The sequence below is a fragment of the Macaca fascicularis genome, chromosome 11 (genome assembly GCF_037993035.2).
Source record: "Macaca fascicularis isolate 582-1 chromosome 11, T2T-MFA8v1.1".
Lineage (NCBI taxonomy): Eukaryota > Metazoa > Chordata > Mammalia > Primates > Cercopithecidae > Macaca > Macaca fascicularis.
In genome coordinates this window covers 27,852,191-27,873,345 of record NC_088385.1, presented here as the reverse complement: position 1 = coordinate 27,873,345, position 21,155 = coordinate 27,852,191, and the positions used below count along the sequence as shown (strand labels likewise).

Genomic DNA, 21,155 nt, shown 5'->3' with positions numbered 1-21,155 from the left:
AAAGAAAGCACATGTGATCAGACTAAAAATTGGAGCAAAATTAAGGTGAAGAGAAATACTGCTTAGTTACAAATTTGACGCAGATCTAGAGTTTCCTAGGGTCTCATCTTTTTTGTTGTAATTAATTATTAACAGGCACAGAAGTGTCAGATTCTCTGAAACACAAATTGGATTTGAGATTCCAAGGATATTAGCAACAAGTGACATTGCTGTACGACTCCTGCATACTCACTATGATCATGTTTCTGCACTGCACCCTGTTTCAACACCATCAAAAGAACACACTTCCTCAGTAACTGAGCTTGTCAAAGATGATGTTGAGAATGTAGAAAAAGCAATCAGCAAAGAGGTCGAAGAAGAGTCCAAACAACAAGAAAAACAGTCTCACTTAATTCAGGAGGAAAAATTAAAAGTTGAGGAGGAACAAGATGATATTGAAGTGAAAATGGTAGGACACATTTAAATATACACATTTTTTTTTCTTCATGCAACACGTGTTATTAGATTCCCTTAAAGTATTCTCAAGATTTTTCCTAAACAAATAGAAATTGTCTGGGAGCCACTTTCTTGCCAGTGCCTCAATTTTTAATGTGTGTCTTTTTCTTGTCTTCCATTAATAGTCAATTAATAGTTGAGCCACTAGCTTCAACATCCTAAAGTTCAGCACAGGCATTGCTTTTTTTTTTTTTTTTTGACACGGAGCCTTGCCCTGTCGCCCAGGCTGGAGTGCAGTGGCGCGATCTTGGCTCACTGCAAGCTCCGCCTCCCGGGTTTACGCCATTCTCCTGCCTCAGCCTCCGGAGTAGCTGGGACTACAGGCGCCCGACACCTCGCCCTGCTAGTTTTTTGTATTTTTTAGTAGAGACGGGGTTTCACCGTGTTAGCCAGGATGGTCTCGATCTCCTGACCTCGTGATCCGCCCGTCTCGGCCTCCCAAAGTGCTGGGATTACAGGCTTGAGCCACCGCGCCCGGCCGCTCATTTTTATATTAGGTGCACAACCGGACAGCTTTGATGCCATTTAATTTTTGTGTATTTATTATATATTTCAAACTCACTCAAGGGAACTTGCCATTAAATGGAAACTTAAGTAAATAATCTTATATTACCCTGTTACTTCCTCAGTTTTTGGTTTTATAAGAAAGAATTTTATAAAGTAAAAATTTATTTTCTTAAAATATCACTCTTCTCTGAAACATTGACATCTTTAGATATAGCTTTTGACCAATTTAATAATCATATTCCTTTAGTTAGCTTCTGCTCTTTTTTCTGTTGGCAAGATTGTCAAGCTTATTTATGTTAGAAAAAAATGTCTCTTAAGAATTTAGTAATACTTTCTCAGAGCCAAGCAGATTCTTTAATAACCTATTTGCATGTTATGAGGGACCAAAAAATCTCAAGTTTTCTGACAAGTGCTTAAGACATGAAATGTATTAGTTTATTGATTTATTTTCTTTAAACACAGGAGAGGATTAAGGATTAGATTGAATACAAATTTAAAATCAGAATAGGAATTATTAGATACTCTAAGAACACCTGATTTATTAAGAATTCAATTTAAAATATTACATTGGTATCAAAAATTATAGACTGGGCATGGTGGCTCAAACCTGTAATCCCAGAACTTTGAGGTCAGGAGTTCGAGACCAGCCTGGCCAACATGGTGAAACCCTGTGTCTACTAAAAATACAGAAAATTAGCTGGGTGTGGTGGTGTACACTTGTAATCCCAGCTATTTGGGAGGCTGAGACAGGATAATAGCTTGAACCTGGGAGGCGGAGGTTGCAGTGAGCCGAGATTGTGCTATTGCACTCCAACCTGGGTGACAGAGTGAGACTTCATCTCAAAGAAAAATAATAATAATAATAATAAATACTGTAGCAATGTAGAAAAATGGATATGACATAATGCTAAGTATAAAAAAATTGTATTTAGACTCTAATGACAAGCACGCGAAAAATTTAAAGGCATAAGGAAATGAGAACCCAGAAATCTCTGCATACCTGATATTTTAGAGAGGTGGGAAACGAGTGATTTATTCCTCTTTAAAAATTTGTCATTTTTGTTTAAATGTTTTTTGGGCAATAAGATCGTTTTTAAAATAAAAATTTCATTTGAACTCTCAGGTAGTGTAGAAGCTTTACTAGAGACAATAGTATTTCTAGTTCTCTTCCCTTTCCTGGAATATGGAAGGATTATACTCCTCTCCATGTTGAAGCTAGGCATGACCTTGTGACTTACTTTAGCTAATGAGATGTGATTAGATTTGACAAACTCATTTATTTCCAAGGGGGAAAAAAAAGAATGGGTAAATAGGTCTCGTAAATAGGTAATATGTAACATTGTTTCAATATGGAGTAAAATAAAGTAAAATAAAATAAAAAACCCCATTAACGTAAAATAAAATTTGGGAGGATTTGTGATTTTAAATTCCTGAAAACAAAGAACCTGTCAGTGTTTTACATGAGAATTTCATATTATTGATTTTAAAACTGTGATATAATAATTTGAAACCATATAATTTGAACTATTGCATTTACACGGCTAAAGCAATTTTTTCTTATGCATCTATCTCAAAGTGGCCTCATATGGTAATAATTCATTATAGTTCTGTTAATTTTGGCAGTAGTTTTATTTTATTTTTTTATTTCAAAAGGTTTTTGGGGAACAGGTGGCATTTGGTTACATGGATAAGTTCTTTAGTGGTGATTTCCAAGATTTTGGTGCACCCATTACCCGAGCAGTGGATACTGTACCCATTGTGTAGCCCTCATCACTCCCCCACCCTTCCCTTGAGTCCCCAAAATCCATTGTATCATTCTTACGCATTTGCATCCTCATAGCTTAGCTCCCACTTGTGAGAACGTGTGATGTTTGGTTTTCTTCTCCTGGGTTACTTCATTTAGAATAATGGTCTCCAATTCCATCCAGGTTGCTGCAAATGCCATTATTTCATTCTTTTTTATGGCTGAGTGGTGTTCCGTGGTACATATATACCTCATTTTCTTTATCCACTTGTTGATTGCTGGGCATTTGGGCTGGTTCCATATTTTTGCAATTGCAAATTGTGCTGCTATAAACATGCATGTGTAAGTGTCCTTTTCATATGACTTATTTTCCTCTGGGCAGATACCCAGTACTGGGACTGCTGGATCAAATGATAGAACTACTTTTAGTTCTTTCAGGAATGTATTAGTTTACATTCCCACCATCAGTGTAAAAGTATTCTCTTTTCACCACATCCACTCAAACATCTATTTTTTTAAATTTTTAAATTGTGGCTTTTTTTTTTTTTTTTTTTTTGAGACAGAGTCTCGCTCTGTCACTCAGGCTGGAGTGCAGTGGCATGATCTCAGCTCACTGTAACCTCCACCTCCTGGGTTCAAGCAATTCTCTTGCCTCAGACTCCTGAGTAGCTGGGATTACAGGCACGTGCCACCACACCTGGCTAATTTTTTGTAGTTTTAGTAGATACAGGGTTTCACCATGTTAGCCAGGATGGTCTTGCTCTCCTGACTTCATGGTCCATCTGCCATGGCCTCCCAAAGTGCTGGGATAACAGGCATGAGCCGCCACATCGTGCCTATTATGGCCATGTTTGCAGGAGTGAGGTAGTATCATATTGTGGTTTTGATTTGAATTTCCTTAATAATTAGTAATGTTGAGCATTTTTTCTTATGTTTCAGGACCATTTGTATATCTTCTTTTGAGAATTGTCTATTCATGTCCTTAGCCCATTTTTTGATGGGATTATTATTTTCTTGCTGATTTGAGTTCTTATAGATTCTGGATATTCTGCATCTGATAATCTTTGTCAGATGCATAGTTTGTGAAGATTTTCTCCCACTCTGTGAGTTGTCTGTTTACTCTGCTGATTATTTCTTTTGCTATGCAGAAACTTTTTCGTTTAATTAGGTACCATATATTTATCATTGTTGTCTTTGCATTTGCTTTTGGGCTATTGTTCATGAAGTCTTTGCCTAAGCCAGTGTCTAGAAGGGTTGTTCCAATGTTATTTTCTAGAATTTTTATGGTTTCAGGTCTTAGATTTAAGTCTTTGATTCATTTTGAGTTGATTTTTGTATAAGATGAGAGATGAGGATTCAGTTTCATTTTTCTACACATGGCTTGCCCATTATCCCAGCACCATTTGTTGAATCAGGTGTCCTTTCCCCCACTTTGTTTTTGCTTGCTTTGTCAAAGATCAGTTGACTGTAAGTATTTGCCTTTATTTCCAGGTTCTCTATTCTGTTCCATTGGTCTATCTGCCTATTTTTATACCAGTACCATGCTGTTTTGGTGACTATAGCTTAGTATAGTTTGAAGTCAGGTAATGTAATGCCTCTAGATTTGTTCTTTTTGCTTAGTCTTGGTTTGGCTATGTGGGCTCTTTTTTGGTTTCATATGAATTTTAGGATTTTTTTCCTAGTTCTGTGAAGAATGATAATAGTATTTTGATGAGAATTGCATTGAATTTGTGGATTGCTTTTGGCAGTATGGTCATTTTCACAATATGATTCTACCCGTCCATGAGCATGGGGTGTATTTCCATTTGTTTGTGTTATCTATGATTTCTTTCGGCAGTGTTTTGTAGTTTTCCTTGTAGAGGTCTTTCACCTCCTTGGTTAGGTATGTTCCTAAGTATTTTATTTTATTTTATTTTATTTTTTGCAACTATTGTAAAAGGGGTTGATTTCTTGATTTGATTCTCAGCTTGGTCACTGTTGGTGTATAGCACTGCTACTGATTTGTGTACATTGATTTTGTATGCTGAAACTTTACTGAATTCGTTTATCATATCTAGGAGCTTTTAGGATAAGTCTTTAGGGTTTTCTAGGTGTACAGTCATATTATCAGCAGAGTTTGACTTTCTCTTTACTGATTTGGATGCCCTTCATTTTATTCTCTTGTCTGATTGCTCTGGCTAGGACTTCCAGTACTATGTTGAATAGAAGTGGTGAAAATGGGCATCCTTGTCTTGTTCCAGTTCTCAGGGGTAATGCTTTCAGTGTTTCCCTATTCAGTATAATGTTGGCTGTGGGTTTGTCATAGATGGCTTTTATTGGCTTAAGGCATTTCCCTTCTATGCCGATTTTGCTGAGAGTTGTAATCATAAAGAGATGCTGAATTTTGTCATATGTTTTGTTTTTAATTCTCTGTGGTATATCACATTTATTGACTTGCACATGTTAAATCATTCCTGCATCCATGGTATGAAACCCACTTGATCATGGTGAATTATCTTTTTTAAAATTTATTTATTATTATATACTTTAAGTTCTGGGATACATGTGCAGAACGTGCAGGTTTGTTACATAGGTATACATGTGCCATAGTGGTTTGCTGCACTCATCAACCTGTCGTCTACATTAGGTATTTCTCCTAATGCTATCCTTAACCCTATTCCCCCACCCCCAACAGGCCCCAGTGTGTGATGTTCCCCTCCCTGTGTCCATGTGTTGTCATTGTTCAACTCCCACTTATGAGTGAGAACATGCAGTGTTTGGTTTGCTGTTCTTGCGTTAGTTTGCTGAGAATGATGGTTTGCAGCTTCATCCATGTCCCTGCAAAGGACATGAACTCATCCTTTTTTATGGCTGCATGAATTATCTTTTTGATATGCTATTGGATTCGGTTAGCTAGTATTTTGTTGAGGATTTTTACATCTATGTTCATCAGGGATATTGGTCTGTAGTTTCTTTTCTCGTTATGCCCTTTCCTGGTTTTGGTATTAGGGTGATACTGGCTCCATGGAATGATTTAGGAAGGATTCCCTCTTTCTCTATCATTTGGAATAGTGTCAATAGGATTAGTAACAATTTTTCTTTGAATGCCTGATAGAATTCATCTGTGAATCCATCTGGTTCTGGACTTTTTTTTATTGGCAATTTTTTTATTACCATTTCGGTCTTGCTGCTTGCCATTGGTCTGTTCAGAGCTTCTATTTATTTCTGTTTTATTCTGGAAGAGCTGTATACTTTCCGGAATGTATTCATCTCCTTTAAGTTTTCTGGTTTGTGTGCATAAAGGTGTTCATAGTAGCCTTGAATGATCTTTTGTATTTCTGTGATGTCAGTTGTAATATTTCTCATTTTGTTTCTAATTGAGCTTATTTGAATCTTCTCTCTTCTTTTCTTGGTTATTCTTGCTAATGGTCTATCAATTTTGTTTATCTTTTCAAAAAACAGATTTTTGTTTCATTTATGTTTTGTATTTTGTTTGTTTGTTTCAATTTCATTAGTTCTGCTCTGATCTTGGCTATTTGTTTTCTTCTGCTTGGTTTGGGTTTGGTTTGTTCTTTTTTCTCTAATTCTTTGAGGTGTGTCTTCAGATTATCTATTTGTGCTCTTTCAGAGTTTTTGATTTAGTTATTTAATACTATGAATTTTCTTAGCATCACTTTTGCTGTATCCCAGAGGTTTTGATAGGTTTTGTCACTATTATCGTTCAGTTCAAAGAATTTTTTAATTTCCATCTTGATTTTATTGTTGACCCAATGATCATTTAGGAGCAGATTATTTAATTTCCATGTGTATGCGTGGTTTTGAGGGTTCCTTTTAAAGTTGATTTCCAATTTTATTCCCTGTGGTCTGAGAGAATACTGAATATAATTTTGATTTTCTTAAAATTATTTATTTATTTGAGACCAAGTCTTACTCTGTTGCCAGGCTGGAGTGCAGTGGCGTGATCTCAGCTCTGCCTCCCGGGTTCCAGTGATTCTCCTGCTTCAGCCTCCTGAGTAGCTGGGATTACGGGCACATTCTACCATGCCCAGCTAATTTTTGTATTTTTGTAGAGACAGAGTTTCACTATATGGCCCGGCTGGTCTCAAACTCCTGACCTAAGGTGATCCGCCTGCCTCAGCCTGCAAAACTGCTGGGATTACAGGTGTGAGCCACCATGCCAGGCCTGATTTTCTTAAATTCGTTGAGACTTGTTTTGTGGCCTCTCATATGGTATATCTTGGAGAATGTTCCTTGAGCTGATGAATAATAGAATGTATATTCTAAAGTTGTCGAGTAGAGTGTTGTGTAAATATCTGTTAAGTCCATTTGTTCTAGGGTATAGTTTAAGTTAATTATTATTTTTTTAATTTTCTGTCTTGATGACCTGTCTAGTGCTGTCAGTGGAATATTGAAGTCCCCCACTATTATTGTGTTGCCATCTATCTCATTTCTTACATCTAGTAGTAATTGTTTTATAAATTTGGGAGCTCCAGTGTTAGGTGTGTATATATTTAGGATTGTGATATTTTCCTGTTGGACTAGACCTTTTTTCATTATGTAGTGACCCTCTTTGTCTTTTTTAGCTACTGTTTATAGTCTGTTTTGTCTGATATAAGAATGGCTACTCCTGCTTGCTTTTGGTGTCTATTTGCATGGAATATCTTTTTCCACCCCTTTAAGTTTATGTGACTGTTTACATGTTAGGTGAGTCTCTTGGAGACAACAGATTCTTGGTTGGTGATTTGGTTTTTGTTTTGTTTTGTTTTGTTTTGTTTTTTGAGACAAAGTCTCCCTCCGTCAACCAGGCTGGAGTGCGGTGGCGCGATCTTGGCTCACTGCAAGCTCCACCTCCTGGGTTCACGCCATTCTCCTGCCTCAGCCTCCCGAGTAGCTGGGACTACAGGTGCCCGCCACCACGCCTGGCTAATTTTTTGTATTTTTAGTAGAGATGGGGTTTCACTGTGTTAGCCAGGATGGTGTTGATTTCCTGACCTCATGATCCATCCGCCTCGGCCTTCCAAAGTGCTGGGATTACAGGCGTGAGCCGCCACACTTGGCCCTATTGGTGAATTCTTATCCATTCTGTAGTTCTGTATCTTTTAAGTAGAGCATTTAGGCCTTTATATCCAATGTTAGTATTGAGATGTGAGGTACTATTCTATTCATTGTGCTAGTTGTTGCCTGAATATCTTGGTGTTTTTTTTGCCTTTTTTTTTTTACACTGCATTATTGTTTTATAGGCCCTGTGAGATTTATGCATTAAGGAGGTTCTATTTTGTTATATTTTGAGGTTTTGTTGCAAGATTTAAACTCCTTTTAGCAATTCTTGTAGTGCTGGTTTGGTAGTGGTAAATTCCCTTAGCATCTGTTTGTCTGAAAAAGACTTTATCTTTCCTTCATTTATGGAGCTTAGTTTTGCTGGATACAAAATTCTTAGCTGATAATTATTTTGTTTAAGGAGGCTAAAGATAGGACCCCAATCTCTTTTCTAGCATGTAGGGTTTCTGCTGAGAAATCTGCTTTTAATCTGATAGGTTTTCATCAGATTAAACCTGGTACTTTTGCCTCACATTTCTTAAGATTTTTTCCTTTGTCTTGACTTTAGATAACCTGATGACTGTGTGCCTAGGTGATGATCTTTTTGTGATAAGTTTCCCAGGCATTCTTTGAGCTTCTTGTATTTGGATGTCTAGATCTCTAGCAAAACCGGGAAGTTTTCCTTGATTATTCTTTCAAATATATTTTCCACACTTTTAGATTTCTCTTTTTCCTTGGGAACACCAGTTATTCTTTAATTTGGTTGTTTACATAATCTCAGACTTGTTGGAGGCTTTGTTCATTTTTTAAAATTCTTTTTTCTTTGTCATTGTTGGATTGGGTTAATTCAAAAGCCTGTCTTCAAACTTTGAAGTTCTTTCTTCTATTTGTTTAGTTCCATTGTTGAAAACTTTCCAGTGTATTTTGCATTCCTCTAAGTGTGTCTTTCTTTTCCAGAAGTTGTGATTGTTTTTTATTTATGCCATTTATCTGGAGATTTTTTAATCCATAGCCTGTATCATTTTTGCAATTTTCTTTAAGTTGGTTTTCACCTTTCTCTGATGACTCCTTGAGTAGCCTAATAATCGACCTTCTGAATTCTTTTTGTGGCAATTCAGAGATTTTTTTTCTTGGTTTGGATCTACTGCTGGTGAGCTAGTGTGATATTTTGGGGGTGTTAAAGAACCTTGCTTTTTCATATTACCAGAATTGTTTTTCTGGTTCCTACTAACTTGGGTGGACTGTATGAGAGGAAAGATCTGGGGCTCAAGGGCTGCTGTTCAGATTCATTTGTCCTGTGGGGTGATCCCTTGATGTGCTCTCCCCCTTCCCCTACAGATGAGGCTTCCTGAGAGCCAGACTGCAGTTACTATTATTGCTTTTCTGGGTCTAGCCACCCAGTGGAGCTACCGGGCTCCAGGCTGGTACTGTGGAGTCTCTGCAAAGAGTCCTGTGGTATGACTCATCTTCCAAGCTCTCAACTGTAGATACCAGAACCTGCTCTAGTGAACGTGGCAGGGGAATGAAGTGGACTCTGAGGGTTCTTGGTTTTAGTTTGGTTTAGTGCACTGGTTTTCGCAAATGCTGGTGTGGTAGCTGTTCACTGGCCTCCAGCCAGGAGGTGGCGCTTTCAAAAGGGCATCAGCTGCGGTAGTGTGGGAGGATACAAGCTTGCCCTAAGGTAATCTGGATAAGTATTCAGGTTTCTCAGGTGATGGATGGGACCATAGAGCTCCCAAAAGATTATGTCTTTTGCCTTTGGCTACCAGGGTAGGTAAAGAAAGACCATCAGGTGGAGGCAGGTATGGGCATGTCTGGGCTCTGACTCTCCTTGGGCGGGAGTTGCTGTATCTGCTCTGGTGGATGTGGGTATGCTTCTCAGGCCAGTGCAGTTATGCTCCCAGGGGGATTATGGCTGCCTCTGCTGTGTCATACAGGTCGCCAGGGAGGTGGGGGAAAGTCAGCAGTGATGGGCCTCACCGAGCTCCTACACATCCAGCAAGGCCAGTCTCGCTCCCACCATGCCCCACCAACAGCTACTGAGTTTATATTCAGGCAACCAATGAGGAGGGCTGAGATCTTGCCCCAGGCTACAAGCCTCCCTGCTAAGAAAGCAAGCAGGGCTTTCAGACTGTGCCCTCCCTGCCCTCTGTGGCTTCTGTGCTTGTGTCTGTACTTCCCATTTCCCACTGCCCCCCACCACCCTTGATCCCCCGTTCCTGGATCCTGCCCAGGAAAATTTGTACTTGGTGGAAATTATTGCAAAGTTCAGCTAGAAGTTTCCTTCTCCCTGTGGTCCTTCCCCAGTTCCACTGGCAGCTCTCCCTAAGGACCCCTGTGAGATAAAGTCAGAAATGGCTTCCCTGGAGACCAGGAGCACCTCCCGGACTCTTCCCACTGCTTCTTCTACTTCATTTGGCTTTCTAAATCCATTTCCGTTCTAGTTAAGGTTAAATCCTTCTCCCATGATCTGGATTTTCAGGTTCCCCAGGGAGGATGTGTGTTTGGAGGCAGAATATCCCCCCTCACACTTTGGACACTCACAGTATTTCAGCTGTCTCACGGACTTTGCAGTGGCAAGCGCTTCTTTCAGAGTCTGTGAATTATTTCAGTTTTCCTGCTGTGTTCCTGCAGCAGTTCCTGGAGCAAAAGTTCACAATATGAGTCTCCATACACTGTTCTGTCTGTCCAAGTGGGAGCTGCAAGTTAGTCCTGCCTTGTATCTGCCGTGTTTCTTGTAAGTCTGGCAATAGTTTTATATTAAATATATAAGCATATGAACCTACTACAATACTGACTGAATAGTGAATTTATATCTTCTTCTCAACATTCGTCATCAATTACTGTAGAGAGCTAGTGGGCCTGAAAGTACCGAACTAAGCTTTTCTTAGTTTGAATGGCCCTTACCAATGAATTTAACTACATCCAGTTTTTGTTATTATTTAATGTTATATTGAACCATTTTAGGTTATAATGATGAATAAAGATATGCAAATGATGATGTTGAAAGTGCCACAAAAGTACACCAAGGAGGCCGGGCGCAGTGGCTCACGCCTGTAATCCCAACACTTTGGGAGGCTGAGGCAGGTGGATCACCTGAGATCAGGAATTTGAGATCAGCCTGGCCAACATGGTGAATCCCCATCTCTATTAAAAGTGCAAAGATTAGCTGAGCATAGTGGCATGTGCCTGTAATCCCAGCTGCTCGGGAGGCTGAGGCACGAGAATCATTTGAATCTGGGAGGCAGAGGTTGCAATGAGCCGAGATCGTGCCACTGCACTCTAGCTTGTGTGATAGAGTGAGACTCTGTCTCAAAAAAGTATGCCAAGGAAAACCATTATAGTGAGTGGTAAGATGCACATTTTATCAAATTTGAGTCTATGTTCAAATACATATTCTAGGCTGGGTGCAGTGGCTCAAGCTTATAATCTCAGTAGAGATTATAGGCAGGCCTAAACAAGAGGATTCCTTGAGCTCAGGAATTCAAGACCAGCCTGAGCAACATAGCGAGACCTCAGCTGGACTAAAAATAAAAAAAAGTAGCCAGATGTGGTGGTATATGCCTATAGTTCAAGTTGCTAGGAACCCTGAGATTGCCTGAGCCTGGGAGGTCAAGGCTGCAGTTAGCAGTGATCATGCCACCGCCCTCAAGTTTAGGCAAGACTGCAGGACCCTGTCTCAAAAACAATAAAAACAAAACAAATACATAGTCCAAGAAACCTCAAATAAAGATCAGCAGGCAATTAGTGATATGGCAGAAATAATTTTACTTTATAAAAGGCAATGAAAACTTGTCCCAAGTCTGTGAATGGTAAGAATTGTGTGAATGGTAGATACAGGAACCTGGCTGGAGGAACCGTATATCAGGGGATTTAGAAAGAGACAGGTGATTGCCTAGAAAATGAGAGTAACATTGACTCAGCACCCTCATTTCCAGGAACAAATCTTCTGACCACCACCAGACACATGTGCAGATGCTTATGCTTATGTATGTGTGCTCTATCCTTCTGCCAAAAACCCCACAGCATTCGGAAAATGCGAATATGAATAAGGCTGAAGTATGAATGATTTCCACAGAAGCAGAAGAACCCCATAGTACTGGTGAAGTGTGCCAGGGCAGGAGGGGGAGGCCATCTTCTGTGCTGAAGCGGGAAGGGTGGTGGGTGACTGCCTAGAGCGAAGAATCCCCCAACGCAAAACTACTTGTCGGATGGGCCTACACTTTCCACAGATTCTGAACAGTGTAAACTGCCTTTTGTAAGTGTGAGTAGACTGCAGGGAGCAAAAATCACTAGATTTATAAAGACAATCAGCAGCTCAGAAGAGGAAGACAGAGATCATTTGATGGGATTTGTCAGGGAAAAAGAATGAGAGATGATGGGTAGAAATAGGAAGTGTAATATCTGTATAAAAGAAGCTTCAGAAGCCGAGAATGGACAGGATGAGTTTGATATAATAATTGGTGCTGGGACAGCTGACTACGATTTAAAATAAATTTGATTTTCACTTTACCCTAAAGACTAAAAAAAAAAACAACAAACCATAGTTTCCAATATAAAAACAAACTAAACTATTCAAAAATTATTAAAATAATGAAAGTATTTGAAGAGGACATAGGAAACTTATCTTTACTAACAAGACGTTTCTTACTTATCAATGCATCAAAACCAAAAGCATGAATGAAAAAGAGATTGGATTCAAATATTTGTGTAGCCCCATAAACCTCATTATAAACAAAGCTGAAAGGCAAATAACAGACTGAGAAAAATGTTTCAACATACATGACAAAGGGTTCATACCCTAATATAAAGAATTTGTACACATCAGTGAGAAGACAATTTCTTAATATAAAATTAAGCAAAGGACATGAGCAGGCAGTTGAGAAAAGAAATACAACTAGCCAATAAAAATATAAAAATGTACTGAACCAAATAAGTAATCAAATTAGAAAAAAAAAGGTCATTTGTTTTCCTATCAGATTAAGCACGCAGGCATCTTCACATACTGTTACTAGAAAAGTAAATCTGTACAATCCTTATTTGGCACCATGTAAACATGCCTATGATTAGTGATTTTACTTATAGTAATTTATTATTAGAAAATAATAGAACAAAATAAATAAAAATGATTGTGCCAAGATGTTCATTGAAGTTTTTTTTATAGTAGCAGAAACAGTCCACAAATTAAAAAATTATAAAATATCCAAACAATACTAGTTGGTTTGGATATTTGGATATTTTATCATTTAAAATGACAAAGATTTTATATACTTTTCTATAGAAAGATGCCTAGGATGTATTGTTAAATTTTTTTTAAAGTTAAAACTCTATTATCAATACGATTCTGTTTTTTTGAGTGCACAGAAAAAATCTAGAAGCCTCTCTACCAAAGAGTGGTTATCTTTTGGTGGTGGGGGAAGAACAAGAGAAGGATGGGATGGTGGTATATTATCAGTGATTTTTTAATTCTCTGTACTCTATTGTATTATTTGGATTTTCAATAAATAAGTACTGAACACACATTACTTTCCTCATAGGAAATGAAACAATGTATTTCCCATTTTGGCTTTAAAGGGGGAAAGTTCATGATAAGCCTCTGTGCTGAGGTGAAATGCCCTTCTTCCCATCACACTAATTCCTGTACCTAACTTCTACTTGTCTTGATTCAAAACTTACCTTAAATTTTATCTCCATAGAATCCTCCGTTTCCTCAGATTAAATTAGATGTCCGTCCACTATGCTCTTGTCATTCTGTTTAATTATCAGAATTCTTACCTTAAACACTAAATTATGATCTTGAGGACAAGAATTGCTTGATAGACTTCATATTTAAGCAGAGAGAATAGAGCTCATAAGGGCTCAATGAATGTTTATTGAATGAAGGAAGAAGTGAATGAATGGATGTTTAAGTGATGAAAAGCAGGCCCTGACTTGAGTCTGATTTATTGTGAGCAGCCTACATAAATTGGGGATTTCAACCACTATCCTCCTCAAAGTTATCCTGTCTATTGAGAGATACTTAAGATCCTCTTCATTACAGTTGGGTGTGCTGGAGATCATTTCTGCTACCTTTATGGATTCTGCAAGCTGGTCACTGGGGATTCTTGGGACTCTTCTCCTCTGCAGTTCTGATCCTCCACCCCTTTAGTGATCCAGCATAGTATGTGGTGATAGGAAGATTCTTGCTGTCACTACAGCAGCCTTAGGAAAGGTGTGCTCCTCCTATTCCAGTTGGAACTCAGTGTGCATTTGAAGCAATAGTTACAGACAGTGGTTAAGTTTGTATTCCTATATAATCACGGCTACAGGGGAACTAACATAACCCTAAATTTCATTCGTGACACATAACAATTTGTGTGTGACAAAATGTTTTCTAAATGTTTTAAACTGCCATATAAATTCATGATACTCAACTTTTGTGTGTATGTGTAAATTAGGGACTACATGTAAGATCAGTAGGCAAACTTAACTATGTTTCGGATTTAGAGAAAAAATTCTGTATTTTTCCAGGTTTTTTTTTTTTTTTTTTTTTTTTGGTTGGGGGTAAAATGCTTACCTCACAATTTTAGGTTATCATATTTTATTATAAATCTTATATTTTTTATATCTTTACATTGACTTTAGAGACTGATACAAGGCAAATATGATATAATGCAGGCAATTATGGCCCACAATATATGAGTTATGTTTGATACGTCAGATAATCACAAATAACAAGTATTTAGTATTTTGGTCATTTAAAAATTTAAATCTCTTACATTAGAAGATGTACACATTGTTTTCTTTTTCATGAGTGCAGCAAGAAGTGTGCCACTAGAGGGCTCTTAATACCACATTTTAGATCATTTAAATGTGTAATACTAATAATATTATAGGTATTGGGTAATATTGTCTTCCCAATTACTATATCATGCAAACTTTTTAGAAAAACCTAATTTAAGTGTAGCACATTTGCGAGAAATTAATTTTTAATGAGAATTACCTTCAGAAGTACATTAGTGATCTAAAGGGCATGCATGATAGTATGTGGGTCTTTGAACTTTTAAAAGTTAAAGTAGTCTCTGGCTTTAAGATAGTTTAAACAAATATATACAGGATTAAACATAAATATTTTATATATGTAATGTATATGTTATTTGTCAAACATTTACTAAATACCTGCTATTGATAAGGGATTCAACACGATCTTGTTTTTAATGAGCTAACAATCTTGTGGATTAGAAGAGTTACCATATATTCTAATATGTGCAATGAGAGAGATTCTACTTGGGGGTTAAGATATCAAAATAGGCTGGGCATGGTGGCTCATGCCTGTAATCCCAGCACTTTGGGAGGCCAAGCCAGGGGGATCACCTGAGGGTCGGGAGTTTGAGACCAGCCTGACCAACACGGAGAAACCCCATCTCTACTAAAAATACAAAATTAGCTGGTGTGGTGGCAGGTGCCTGTAATCCTAGCCACTCAGGAGGCTGAGGCAGGAGAATCATTTGAACCCAGGAGGTAGAAGTTGTGGTGAGCTGAGATTGCGCCATTGTACTCTAGCCTGGGCAACAAGAGTGAAACTCCATCTCAAACAAAAACAACAAAAAAGGAGATCAAAATAAACCCAAAATAAAAACAAATGAACAGATTGGAAGTCTTCTCTCGTGAGGTAGCATGAGCTGAATCTTTCAGTGTAGCATGGAGAAGTTTAGCTAGGAAGGAAAGGAAGTTATTCTGGCCAGAGGGAAAAGTATGGAGACATGAAATAGCCTGAGTAATTTGGGATGTTTTGTGATAATCATGGACAAATTAAAAATCCATGGGAATAGGTTATATTAAAAACCTAGCATCAGAGCTCCTTAACATTCAACAACCTTTAACCTGCCACAAATGTATGTTTTCAGTGCATTTCCAGGTCATACCCTGAGAGTTGTTCTGATTTCCTTACTCACTTACTGAATATTTATCATATGCCTACCTCTATGTGGTAGGCACCATTCTGGCCCTCAGGGGAGGATGGCCAAAGGACAAATAAGGCTCCTTCTCTCATAATTTACATGCAAGTTAAGAGAAATTAACAATAAGTAAGAAAAAGTAGCAAATACCATATAGTAATCATTTATGCACAGAATTAAACAGGATTAAACTGGGAGTGACTTTACATTCCGTTGTTAGGGAGGGCCTGTTTGATGGCGTATTATTTAGCTGAGACCCAGATGACAAGAAAGAATCAGCTATAAAATGATGAAGGTAGGCCGGGCGCGGTGGCTCAAGCCTGTAATCCCAGCACTTTGGGAGGCCGAGACGGGCAGATCACGAGGTCAGGAGATCGAGACCATCCTGGCTAACACGGTGAAACCCCATCTCTACTAAAAAACACACAAAAAGCTAGCCGGGCGTGGTGGCGGGCGCCTGTAGTCCCAGCTACTCGGGAGGCTGAGGCGGGAGAATGGCGTGAACCCGGGAGGCGGAGCTTGCAGTGAGCTGAGATCCGGCCTCTGCACTCCAGCCTGGGCGACAGAGCGAGACTTCGTCTCAAAAAAAAAAAAAAAAATGATGAAGGTAAAAGTAGTCTTCAGTCACAATTATTGCAGAAGTCATAAGACAAGTGAGAAGGAGGGCCAGCGACTGATGTATGATGGGCAAGAAGCAAAGTGGTCTGTAATAATGTTGGAAAAGGAGGCACAAGCCAGATAAAGTCAGGCTTTGCAGGCCAGAGTGAGAATTTAGGCTTTTATTATAAATGCAGTGGGGAGCCATTAGAGGGTGGTAAGTAGGAGTGTGACATGATGTGATGTATGGTTCTGAAAGCTTATTCTGGCTACTGTATAGAGATAAAATTGTGAGGGGCCAGAATAAAAGCACAGTATCTAGTTCAGTAGTACTGGTAAGTAATAAGAAGCCATGGTGGTTCTGACAGAGGTTGCAGTAAGAGCTGTAGAAAGATGAATATGTTTGGGAGATGTTTTGGAGGTAAAATATGTCTAACTGAGTTTTTATTTTGAGAAATGAGGCATGTGGTGGTACAGTTTACAGAGATGAACAGGAATAGAGTGAAACAGTTGAGAGTGGCTGTGAAACAGAGTTCTGTTTGGGTCATGGTAGGTTTGGGGGACGCAAGTGGAAATGACAGGTAGGCAAATGTGAACCTGGAGTACAGAGGAAAGTCAGGCACAGCTCCACGTACATGTTCATGTGCAGGTTATGTTCTGAACTTGTGCAGTCAAGCAGTACACAATGTGTGTGACCTACAGAGCATCACTAGCTTATGTTTGGGGACTATTGGTCTATAGATAGTATTTAAAGCCACTGGAATGAATGAGACCAGTAGTCTCAGGATAATTATTCTTAATTAATGCTGTATTTTCAAAATTCATTTTCAATTCCTTATCAAGAATCAGTTCCAATAATTTATTTTGAGTTATAGTAAAACTGAAATTATCTTCTGATGAAAAAGTATATTTCAGATCAATGAATTTCTTTTGCATAGATCTTCTGTTGATGGATAATAAAATTCAAGACATTCTGTCAAACTTGCGTTCAGTGCTGACATTTTGCAGATATTATCAAGATCATTTACTTCATTAATAATTGTTGGCATCAGTTTCATATATTCTCTTCCAATACTTTCATGATTTTTGTAGCTTTTGATTGGTTTAGTTTTGTTTTTACATTTGAATCTTACCATCTGGAATTTATTTTAATGTAAAGTGAGAAGAATGAATCTAAATTTATTTTATTGCAAATCTTAGCCAGCTGTCTCAAAACACATACCATATAAACCTAGGCTTTTTCCATTGATCTGAAATGCCATATGCTAAATTTTCAAGTGAATCCTATGATCTATTTCTGGAATCTATATTGTTTTTATTGATCTACCTATTAATGATAGGTTATGTTTTTATATCAAATTCAAATTGCACATTTACTAAGGAATTTCTGTGTTATAATATCTGTGCATTTATCAAGTTGCAATGAAAATTATTTGCTAGTGTCCCATGACATTCTTTCATGTTATAAACCAGTTCTTGTATACATTGAGCCAAGATATTATTGAAAAGTTACTTTAACTACCTTCTCTGATTCATATTCTGTCAAAATTTCCAAGCAAACATCTTTTAGAAATTGTTATTTACTTTCAATCTATTATAAGTCTATAAATTTAATACAATTGAGGTAAAAATTCCAGTTGTCAATTTTTGAGGCTTGACAAAAAACTCTTAAAGTTCATCTAGAAGAAAAAAATACTTGGAAAACACCCAATTTTGTAAAAGAATTGTGATGAAAGAGGACCTTCATTACCAGATGTAAAACATGATGAAAATAGGAATAAAGAAGTATTTTTTTGGCTTCATTGCCAACAAACACAAGGAGTTTATTATTATTATAACATACAAAACTTATACATTATACCCGTATTGTCAGCAAATGAGATTTGAAGTTTTTGTGCAGGAGCACGTTCTGATGATACTGTTACAGTTACAGGAAAACATTCTAGAGTAGTTATCAAAATTAAGGAGCTTGTGCTAGAGTGTAAGTTCACTCATTGCATCTTTCTAGAAGTCTAACTTCAGAAAAGAGTCAGTTGAGCTAAAGAGTAGTACAAATTTTTTAAAAATTGACTTATGTAAAGACAATGTGTCATATGCAAGAATATCCTCTTTATGATGTGGTAATATTGAAAGTGATAAATTCCTGTTGTTGCGTGCTGAGGTGAAGTACTCGTGTTTATCAGGGGAAAAGTTCTGGTGAGAAAGTCTGAATTCCCGGTGTTCCTTCAAGATAAGAAGCCAGTTTGGTCTAAACTCTTTGAAGAGTTCTCAACTTTTTGAAGATATGAATTAGACTGACTTGCCTATTGGTCTGATACCTTTGGTATTTTTATGGATCATAATCCTCCCTGTAAGAAATAAATGCAACTTGGTTTTTAAAGGTAAATAATGCCAAAGGCTACCTGGCTCTCCCACAGGGACCTCAAATTCAACATTCCACAATCAAATTCATTACTTTTCCCCCAAACCTGTCCTTCCTCCTCCTTTTCTTTTTCTTTTCTTTTTTTTTTTTTTTTTGTGCTAATTGTTATCACCCTCTACCTTAATTACCTAAATCCAACACCTGAACATCAGCCTTAGCCTCTCCTTTGCTTTACTTTTATATCCAGTCCCTCTTCAAGTTAGGTTTTTAATTCCTTATCATCTCTCCTATAAGCTCCATCTAGTGGCCCTGGTTGCTTCTGCCTTGGGTAGGTCCTGATCGTCTACATTGGACTTCTAGCACTTCACTGAGCAGCCCATTGATCTGGTGGCTGCCAGAATACTCTTTCCAAATGCAAATATCTTCACATTAGGTTCCTACTGAAGGCCTTTTATGAGCTTTCCTTTACCCATAGGAGAAATTCTAAAGTCTTTAGAGTGGCATTCAAAGCTCTCCACAATCTGGCATTTCTCCAGCCTCAGATCTTTACACCCTCCTGGCATGCCTCACTCCAGCTATACCTGACCACTTGGAGTGCTTGGAACCCTGTTTTGCTTCATGCTTTTCACTCACATTAGAATTCTCTCCCACCATTTTTGGGGGAGGATCTATTAATAATTCTCTTTCAATATTTAGTCCAACAAACCTGCAAGCATCATGTTACCTGACTTCAAAGTATACTACAGGTCTACAGTAACCAAAACAGCATGGTACTGGTACAAAAACAGGCACATAGACTAATGGAACAGGTAAGAGAGACCAGAAATAAGGCCACACATCTGCAAACATCTTATCTTCAACAAAGCTGACAAAAACAAACAGTGGGGAAAAGACTCCCTGTTCAATAAAAATGGTTCTGGGATAACTGGCTAGCCATATACAGAAGATTGAAACTGTACCCCTTTCTTACACTGTTTACAAAAATCAGCTCAATATGGATGAAAGACTTAAATGTAAAACCCAAAACTATAAAAACCCTGGAAGACAACCCAGGCAATGCAATCCTGGACATAGGATGGGCAAAGATTTCATGAAAAAGACACCAAACGCAATTGCAACAAAAGCAAAAATTGATAAGTGGCATCTAATTAAACTTAAGAGTTTCTGCACAGCAAAAGAAACTATCAACAGAGTAAACAGCCTGCAGAATGACAGAAAATATTTGCAAACTATGCATCTAGCAAAGGTCTAATATCCAGCATCTATAAGGAACTTAAACAAACTTAGAAGAGAAAAACAACCCTATTAAAAAGTGGGCAAAGGACATGAATAGGCACTTTTCAAAAGACATATGTGTGGCCTAGAAGCATATGAAAAGAAGCCCAATATCACTGATCATTAGAGAAATGTAAATCAAAGCGACAATGAGATACCATCTCACACCAGTCAGAATGGCTACTACTAAAAAGTCAAAAACTAAAAGTTGCTGGTGAGGTTGTGGAGAATAGGGAACACTTACACACTGTTGGTGGGAGTGTAAATTAGTTCAACCATTGTGGAAAGCAATATGGTGATTCCTCAAAGAGCTAAAAGCAGAATTACCATTTGACCCAGCAATCCCATTACTGGGTACATACCCAGAGAAATATAAATCATTCTACCATAAGGACACGTGAACGTGAATGTTCACTATAGCACTATTCACAATAGCAAAGACACGGAATCAATCTCTAAATGCCCATCAGTGACAGATTAGATAAAGAAAATGTACATATACACCATGGAATACTGTGCAGCCATACGAAAGAATGAGATCATGTCTTTTGCAGGAACATGGATGGAGCTGAAGGCTATTACCCTTAGCAAACTAATGCAGGAACAGAAAACCAAATACCACATGTTCTCACTTATAAGTGGGAACTAAATGATGAGAACTCATGAACACAAAGAAGAGAACAGCAGACACTGGGGCGTACTTAGGAGTAGAGGGTGGGAGGAGAACAAGGAGCAGAAAAATAACTATTGGGTACTAGGCTTAATACCTAGGTGATGAAATAATCTGTACAACAAACCCCTGCGACCTGAGTTTGCCTATACAACAAGTCTTCACATGTATCCTCAAACCTAAAATAAAAGTTTTAAAAAAAAATTAGTTCAAACTTACTACCTTTAGGTAAGAGAGGTGTTGCCTGTTCATCCACCCATTTTCCCACATAATTAACTCTTCCTTGTACTCCTATTGTGGATCCCTTACTTTCTACTACAACACTCACAAAAATACAACCATTTGTTTACTTGCTTCCCTAATAGACTGGAAGTTCCTTATGTCAGGGACCTTGTCTTTTATTGCCAGTGTCTAGCAATGCCACTACTATTTAGGAGCTCTGTAATTTTTTTTTGAATGAATAAACAAGGGAGAGGGTTCAGAGGCATGATGGAAAGGGTTTGCAGAGAATGCAATAGTGTTAAAGCTGGTCAGGAGGAAGACACATGGGGC

The 21,155-nt window shown here is 38.0% G+C and overlaps 1 protein-coding gene across 27 annotated transcripts in view; it reads left to right on the top strand.

Annotated features, from left to right (window-relative positions):
* DNAI7 (dynein axonemal intermediate chain 7) overlaps positions 1–21,155 on the top strand; it is an 81,339-nt gene that overhangs the window by 43,897 nt on the left and 16,287 nt on the right. For 26 of the 27 annotated variants that reach the window (XR_012420082.1, XR_012420081.1, XR_012420080.1 and 23 more), the window contains one exon: positions 136–448. The exons of the other annotated variant lie outside the window; for it this stretch is intronic. Coding sequence is in view for 22 of the 26 variants with exons in the window: in XM_065523895.2 (XP_065379967.1) it covers positions 136–448 (313 nt within the window). In the remaining 4 variants the exon portion in view is untranslated. The remainder of the gene's footprint in view (positions 1–135; positions 449–21,155) is intronic. 27 annotated transcript variants of the gene reach the window in all.